Source organism: Doryrhamphus excisus, chromosome 1 (assembly GCF_030265055.1).
Source record: "Doryrhamphus excisus isolate RoL2022-K1 chromosome 1, RoL_Dexc_1.0, whole genome shotgun sequence".
NCBI classification, from domain to species: Eukaryota; Metazoa; Chordata; class Actinopteri; order Syngnathiformes; family Syngnathidae; genus Doryrhamphus; species Doryrhamphus excisus.
The window spans coordinates 39607501-39615398 of NC_080466.1; the positions used below are offsets into that span (position 1 = coordinate 39607501).

The 7898-nt window shown below is 40.9% G+C and overlaps 2 protein-coding genes across 2 annotated transcripts in view; both read left to right on the top strand.

Moving 5' to 3' along the window:
* The window catches only part of tnfrsf18 (tumor necrosis factor receptor superfamily, member 18), a 6132-nt gene extending 3866 nt beyond the window's left edge, over positions 1 to 2266 (top strand). Inside the window, exons 5-8 of the mRNA XM_058045921.1 lie at positions 1 to 48; positions 126 to 196; positions 1919 to 2029; positions 2102 to 2266. The exon at positions 1 to 48 is cut by the window's left edge and continues 37 nt beyond it. Coding sequence (XP_057901904.1) covers positions 1 to 48; positions 126 to 196; positions 1919 to 2029; positions 2102 to 2226 — 355 coding nt within the window. The 3' untranslated portion in view covers positions 2227 to 2266. The remainder of the gene's footprint in view (positions 49 to 125; positions 197 to 1918; positions 2030 to 2101) is intronic.
* Positions 2267 to 2598: 332 nt separating this feature from the next.
* arl8ba (ADP-ribosylation factor-like 8Ba) lies at positions 2599 to 7656 on the top strand. The gene is made up of 7 exons (XM_058072931.1): positions 2599 to 2786; positions 4537 to 4617; positions 4712 to 4785; positions 5079 to 5172; positions 5254 to 5321; positions 6855 to 6925; positions 7006 to 7656. Exons 1-7 carry the CDS (start codon positions 2664 to 2666, stop codon positions 7053 to 7055), a joined length of 561 nt encoding a protein of 186 aa, XP_057928914.1. The 5' UTR covers positions 2599 to 2663; the 3' UTR covers positions 7056 to 7656.
* Positions 7657 to 7898: the final 242 nt, after the last annotated feature.

A 7898-nucleotide genomic window follows, 5' to 3' on the forward strand; every position in this document is an offset into this window, starting at 1 on the left:
TCATGAATATTGGGATGTGAAAACGAACATCTGCAGAACACGGACACAGTAGAAACATTCTCCTTTTTTTGCCAAGCTATGCCAGTATGAACCACCGAATGAAAACGCTGACTCTCGGTCTGCAGGTGCAGAAAGGAAGGATTCGTGGAGCAATTTCCAGGGAATGGAACCCATAACTCTGTCTGCGGTAGACACGGTACGTACATGAAAAGTCTTTGCATTGGGTTTAGTACTCAGGCTAGTACTCAACGTCAGTCTAAAACAGAGGTCTCAAACTCAATTTACTTGGGGGCCACTGGAGCCCCCAAGTAAATTATAAATATAATAATAACAATAAAACGGCAAATAATAAAAACTTAAGAAACCACATATAGTTGGTGGGTAGACAAATAATTTTTTTCAGATTAAAATGAACAAAGCATTATTAGAGCCCTGTAGACATGACAAAACACGACTATAGTCACATTTATACTCTTTTTATTTACAACATATTGCGCAACTGCAGGGTCTTGAGACACATGCTAACTCGCAAACTAGAGAGCTAGCGACCTAAACGGTAGCCTTCAAGTTATTTCCTTTAAACTTAAATAGCCAAAAACTTACCACTTCCACACGGATAGGGAGGATAACTATTAACAGTTATTTAACCTTTAACATGAACATTAATCAAATGTAATAATTTTTTCTGGGTACATGATACCATACAGCATCCATATCAAAGTCGCGCGGGACACACTAACATTAAACTTTCATATGAAGGCAGGGGCCTCAAACTAGTGTCCTGCGCGCCACATTTGACCCGCAGGCCGCGTGTTTGAGACCCCTTGTCTCAAACAAATAGACAGCTCCATTGCGTAGCGTTACCTTTGGGAGCCAGTGTGTGCTCAAGCTAGTCGCTAGCCTGCTAATTACCAGGTGTCACTACGCCACTAACGTAGTTCTTGGTCATTACAATGTTCATAAGAATAATAAGAACAATGTGCTTCACTGTGGCGTCATTAGGCATATTTTGGGGGAGCTTCAGCCCCCATAAATAATTTGATATTTTTTTATTGTTTTTTTTTACAAAACAAATCTCTGACAAATTTCATATAATAGGGCAAAAGCAGGCTAATAAGCAAGCCAATAAGTTACTGATTACTGATTACTAGTAGTAATCAGAAGAAGAATAATGATGATAGTAATAATAATAGGCAAATTATTCATTCATTCATTTTCTACCGCTTTTCCTCACGAGGGTCGCGAGGGGTGCTGGAGCCTATCCCTAGAGGTGGGGTACACCCTGAACTGGTGGCCAGCCAATCACGGGGCACATATAGACAAACAACCATTCACACTCACATTCATAGTGCTAATTAACCTAGCATGTTTTTGGAAAAAAACAGCGGAGAAAACCCACGCATGCACGGGGAGAACATGCAAACTCCACACAGAGATGGCTGAGGGTGGAATTGAACCCTGGTCTTCTAGCTGTGAGGTCTGCGCTCTAACCACTTGACCGCCATGATAGGCAAAATAATAATATAATAATGATTATTGTACAATTGATCAGTGTCCACTGGACAGAATGGTTGCAGTTTTGCAGTGTAGATTGTGTGTACTTGTGTCAATTTAATGGTAGCCTAAAACTATTGAGTATCTCTACTAAATCTGTCCAAAAGTGAGAAAGTTATATCCCAGTTCTTGTTCGTTATTTGTTTTTTGGATTTGGAGAACCTGCAAACTCCACACAGACATGGCTGAGGGTGGAACTGAACTCGGGTCTCCTAGCTGTGTAGCCTGCACGTGCAGCCCTCATCAGTAATGACTTCAATAAAAATATGGGTGCCAGGTTGCGATCATTGAAGAAGCCATGCTGTACATATGATTAGTCAGCGTAGTTGATGTTTGTAATAATATTACTTTAACCTCTGACCAGACAATGACGCCCTGTATGTGAACCTGAGCATCGGATGTGCCTTGCTGTCCGTCATTGTTCTTGTGATCCTGTCCATAGTCTGTATAATCATGGCAAGGATGTGTAAAGCAGGTAAGCTGATAAAATAAGTGGTATACTGCAGAATATGGGAATGTGTTTATGTGTATGTCGCCCGTGCTTCAGGGAGAGCCGCTGATGCTGCGGCCAGCCAGCGGGAATATCACCTGTCGGTGGAAGAAAGCGGATTACAACTCCGGGCGGATTGCAGCAAGAGCCAACTCCAGGAAATAGTCACCATCTTGTCATAGACGTGAGAAAATGAATGAGTTTTAGATCCGCTGGTCACTACAGCCCTCTTGGTGCGACACGTTGTAAACAGAGCCACATGTGAATTGTGAATAAAGTTTTCTTTTAATTTAACAGTTTTATTATTTGACTTTTTTTCCTCTTTGTGGTTTAAAATACCATTGCCTTGTGGTTAAAACCCAGCAATAAAGGATGCCATCAAAGTTGTAACAATGTTGTGTGTTTTGTATTGTGTTTTAATTTGATATTGTGCTTTTTAAAATGTATACCTGTACACATCACACTGAATGCCGCCCTTCCTCATTCCTCCAGCAGGGGCGCTGTTTTACCCCACTGTGCCAAGCTGGTGATCACATGACCCCTGTCTGCTTCCCACTTGGAAAAGCCCAACTAAACAGCTGACAGGGAGGGAGAGGCGAGAACACCGCACGGCTCCAAGATGCTGGCGCTAATAAACCGGCTTCTAGATTGGTTCAAGTCTCTGTTTTGGAAGGAGGAGATGGAGCTGACGCTAGTCGGTCTCCAGTACTCCGGAAAAACCACATTTGTCAACGTGATCGCTGTAAGTGTCACCTGTAAGCTAGCTAGCTAGTCGGCTAATATCATTAGCGCTAATGACAACGATGACTAAGTGTTTACTTTGCTCTGATTGTTGCGGGTTACACACGTTATTATCTTTACCCCCCCAACCCCCGTCGCCGTTTTGTTACTCAGCAACACTTTATGGTCCTTCCAGTGTGCCTGACCAGAGAGTATTTGAATGAGTTGTAATGGTTAGCATGCTAAAGCTAAAGGCTGCAAACTTCAGATTAAGGCTGTCATCTGCACCAATATTGTTTACAATAACAAGATGTTTACATAGCCGTACTTTTTTTTTTTTTTACTTTAAAACTACATTCCCCCGACTAACCTGATACAACTATGAACCTTGCTAACCACATATGCAGTAAGAAATGTAACATTATATAGATTAATTGGCTGTTTTGCTCTTTCTTTTGCACACATTAAAATGGTACAGACCCTTCATACTAAAAGTAATTGCTTCAGCACTCACAAATGCCACCTAATGCAGGGATGCAGAAGTTAAATTGTCCTTGGCTGTGACCTCTTGCTAGTGAAGCTGCCATGCATGTACTTGCTGGCAATGTTGCAACTTTGCAACACTCTCTGATGAGGAAATCTGGAGCTGTTTTTTTTTGCACAGCACTGGATTTTGTAGCACCAAGACACGCGTTCATAAGGGAAGAAAATCCAAGCATCACTTTGCATTCACATCAGTAAAGCATTTTACTGCTGGACAAGCATGATATTTTCACAAACGGTTGGTGCCGGTAAGATCCACGGCTCTCACCAGCCAGTGCTTTGAGAGTTTTCATGGAGTGGGTGGGTTGCTGTGGGACTTCCTGCAGTCATAAGACCGCTACATTCATTTCCACTTAGCTTTGTCAGGTGACTCTGGCAAGTCATGTGTGCTGGCTCTCCCTCTGTGTGTGTGTGTGTGTGTGTGTAAACAGTAGATGATGTGCTCACAGAGTTTCCATATGAGAGTTTCTAGATTCTGTTTTTCTAAATAATACATTATTTTACTATTCAGATTTATTTTTCTATGATATTCTTATAGCCCAGTATTAAGTTTACATTTTACATGTCAACAATACAATCAATTTATAACCTCTTTAAACTAGGTGTGTCCAAAGTACGGCATGGGGGCCATTTGTGGCCGGCAGCACATTCTTAATATGTAATTCACAACAAAAATAAATATTAATGGAAAAAAACAACAGCAAAGATGGAAAAGTCAGCATAAATTTAAAGGAATATAATTAATATTAAGAGAAAAAAGTTATCATCATTTTACAAGAATTATGTAATATGAGAAAAAATAACATAATTTTAGTAGCATAATGTTTAAAGAAAATTGTTTTTAAGTACACGAATAAATTAAAGAGAAAAAATGTGGCAATTTTACCAGAATAAACTCATAAGACTATGATGCCAAATAATAGCAATAGTTGAAATATGAAAAGAAAAAATATCATTTTTTAAAGTGGTAGTATTATGAGAAACACAATATAGTTGCCATGCTCGGGGGAAAAAGTTCTAATAAGGAAATCGGGTTCTAGAGTTTTGTTACACGCAAACCAACAGGTGGCGCCAAACGACTTCTTGAGCAAGCTAGAGCTTTTCTTCCTGTCTCACACACACACTGAAGTGACTTTGAGAGATGTGGTCGTGACACAGAGACTGTCTGGTGGGGTGGGGGGTGTCTGAAGGTTTGTGAAGTGATGTGAAGTGAAATGTCTTTCTTTCAGTCGGGGCATTTCAGTGAGGACATGATCCCCACCGTTGGATTTAACATGAGGAAGGTGACCAAAGGAAACGTCACCATCAAGGTGTTTTTTTTTCTTGTGTTATTTTGAATCCTCTTGATTTTGCTTGCAAGTGTGTGTTGTTATTATTTTGAAATATCTATCTTTCATTGTGCAGATCTGGGACATCGGCGGTCAGCCCCGATTTCGAAGCATGTGGGAGCGCTACTGTCGGGGGGTTAATGCCATTGTGTAAGTACTCCACTTACTCCACTGTCAGAGCTGAATTAGTCAGCAACCTTTAGCTTCAGAAGAGCCAATGGAGCCCATTTACACCAAATTATGTACTTTGCATCTGGTTAAAAAGCAAAGCACACATGATGTTTTTGCTGCTTATTGCGCTGTGCTGCAACTGTGATGATGTCACACCTCCCCACCTTTGACAGTTTGCAGTGAAAACGCAAGCCGGGTTAGGGTGAACATTTCCACATGGAAGCCCAAGGACCCGCATTAAACCATGGCCCCTCTGTGCTGTTTCGTTTCAGGTACATGGTGGACGCCGCAGATCGAGACAAAGTGGAGGCGTCGAGAAATGAGCTTCACAATTTATTAGACAAACCTCAGTTGCAAGGAATTCCCGTGAGTGACCTTTTTTTACGTCTGACTGTGTACTCCCACCAGTGGCATACGGTATATTCATCACCTATTCCGTATTTGTAGGTGTTGGTGCTGGGAAACAAAAGAGACCTCCCCACTGCTTTAGATGAAAAGCAGCTCATTGAGAAAATGTAAGTACGTACATATGACTTGGAAATGCAGGAAGTGAGTTTTTGTTTGTTATGGGTTATGGCCCCAACAGTAGCCATGTTGTTGTTAGGATTCTTATGCTGTTGTTACTGTTGTGAGATGAGTTAAGCCTACAATGGCAATCATGGTTTATGTTCTGGCGACACCTAGTGGCTGATGTAGACTACTACATTCACAAGTAGAATTGATTTCTTCATTTAGACCAGGGGTGCTCACACTTTTTCAGCATGCGAGCTACTTTTAAAATGACCGAGTCAAAATGATCTACCCACTACAAAAATGCAAAACATCTATTTATTTTCAAATGTATTGAGGATTATTTGTACGTACAATGTATGTTGATGTACCTTACATAACCAAATGAGCCAATATTGCAAAACACACATAATTAACTATTAACATTTTTTGTAATTACTTTGATGACTTGCAGTGAATTGTACCAGCCAGGGATGCATAGTCCGGACAGTAGCTGCTGATAGCCAGCCTCAAGCACACTTCCAAATGTTTATGAGTCATGGATAATATCCGTATAATATTCCATATCCGTATGGAAGTGATATGTTTTTTGCCTTTTTACTTGGTCCAGCTCCTTCACTCATTTTAGTGACCATAAAGTTTAGCGAGGGCTTTAAAATCTCGCAATTCGCCGACTAGCTTAGCACTTTGCATCGTTGTTTACGCATGAGCGGTGACCTAAAGGTCAAAATTCAGTTGTCATCTGATTGGTTGTCCTGTATGTCAATCAAGTAACGGGGATGGATGATAGGCTGACATCGTAAGTTCTGCTGCACTTAGAGACGTTGTTTGATTTGATTGGTCGCCCGAAGGGCAACATTCTGTTGTCATCTGAATGGCTGCCCTGTATATCAATCAAGTGACGGCATTGATGCTGGGATGATATTTTTTTAATGTCACGCCGCGATCGACCAGCGATCGACCAGTACCACCTCCGCGATCGACCGGTAGCTCGCGATCGACTTAATGAGCACCCCTGATTTAGACATCTTTTTATTGCTTGAATATGCTTTTTAAACTGATAATAGGCTATATTCAACCACAAAGCAGCAATCATTTACTATTTTTTAAACTGATACGACTGTCTAGCTAATTAAATGGTGTGAATAATGCATTAGCTCTCTCTGCTGCCAAGCACGAGAAGTGATTTAGACCTACAATGGCAATCATAGTTGACGTTCTGGCGACACCTAGTGGCCGATGTAGACTACTACATTCACAAGTAGCATTAATTTCTTCATTTAGACATCTTTTTATTGCTTAAATATGCTTTTTAAACTGATAATAGGCAATATTCAACCACAAAGCAGCAATCATTTACTAATTTTTTAAACTGATACGACTGTCTAGCTAATTAAATGGTGTGAATAATGCATTGGCTCTCTGCTGTCAAGCACTAGAAGTGATTTGTGGTTTTAATCAAGCCTCTATCATCCGCTGCCATAAAATATTGACTGATGTTGCTGTCCATCCCTTTGTGTGAACATTTTCCTTTATAGGAATCTGGCAGCGATTCAAGACAGAGAGATATGCTGCTACTCCATTTCTTGCAAAGAAAAGGACAACATTGGTGAGTCGGAGTTGCCTTTAAACCATCATCCACAATCCTTATGTGACACATGAACATGACCGTGCCCCCCCCCCCCCCAGATATCACTCTTCAGTGGCTGATTCAGCACTCAAAGACGCGGAGGAGCTGAAAACGAGGGAGCGGATGCCAGTTGTTTGCCATGTAACCGTCACGCTACATCAGACGTGTCCTTAACACGCACGCGATGCACTCTTCGCCTTTCTTTTGTTCCTCCCCACCCTGTGATTTACCCACAAACTCTTCTGGGAATGCACTACCCAAAATGTCATTCTGATACCAAACCAATGAGATGTCATTGTAAAGTTGTACTATAGCTTTTGAACCTCTGTATGAACTGATGAAGCTTGGGATGCTAGGTCAGGCTAATGACGCATTGTTTCAGTCCAACTATGTATATTGTTTTAGTTTGTAATTCTGCAGCTAAACAGGTGTGTACAAATACCGAGCTCGTATGATTTTTTTTTTTTTTTTACAGTACAGCGGTGTATGAATATGTGATTCTATTTAAGGTCTGAATGATCAAACAGGAAGTAGCCTCCATGATCCTTCGTGCTGCCTCCCATTGCTGTGAGAGTAGCAGAATTTAAAGTGCCTTGTGCAATGTGTCTCCTCTCTGAAGCAACATGCGGCATGCTTGGTGTGCCTATCTGGGACGGGAAAAGACGCCAATCACTTCACTTGATTCAAATAAAGGCTTGCTTTTTAATATATGAGCTTTCCTTTTGTCATGGAAAAAGTGCTTGGCACGCCTTACAGTAAGTAAGCAGAAGCGGGTTCGAATCGCTGTGGAGTATGTTTTCCCTATGACATCAATTTCTGTGAGCTTAATTCATGCATGTTAGTAATTAATTCCATTAGAATTAGTCACCACATAACTCTTAATCTTAAATGTTATGCTTCTAAACTGCATGTACTTGACTCTCATTAAAGGCAAAGGTAATACGGTGACTTT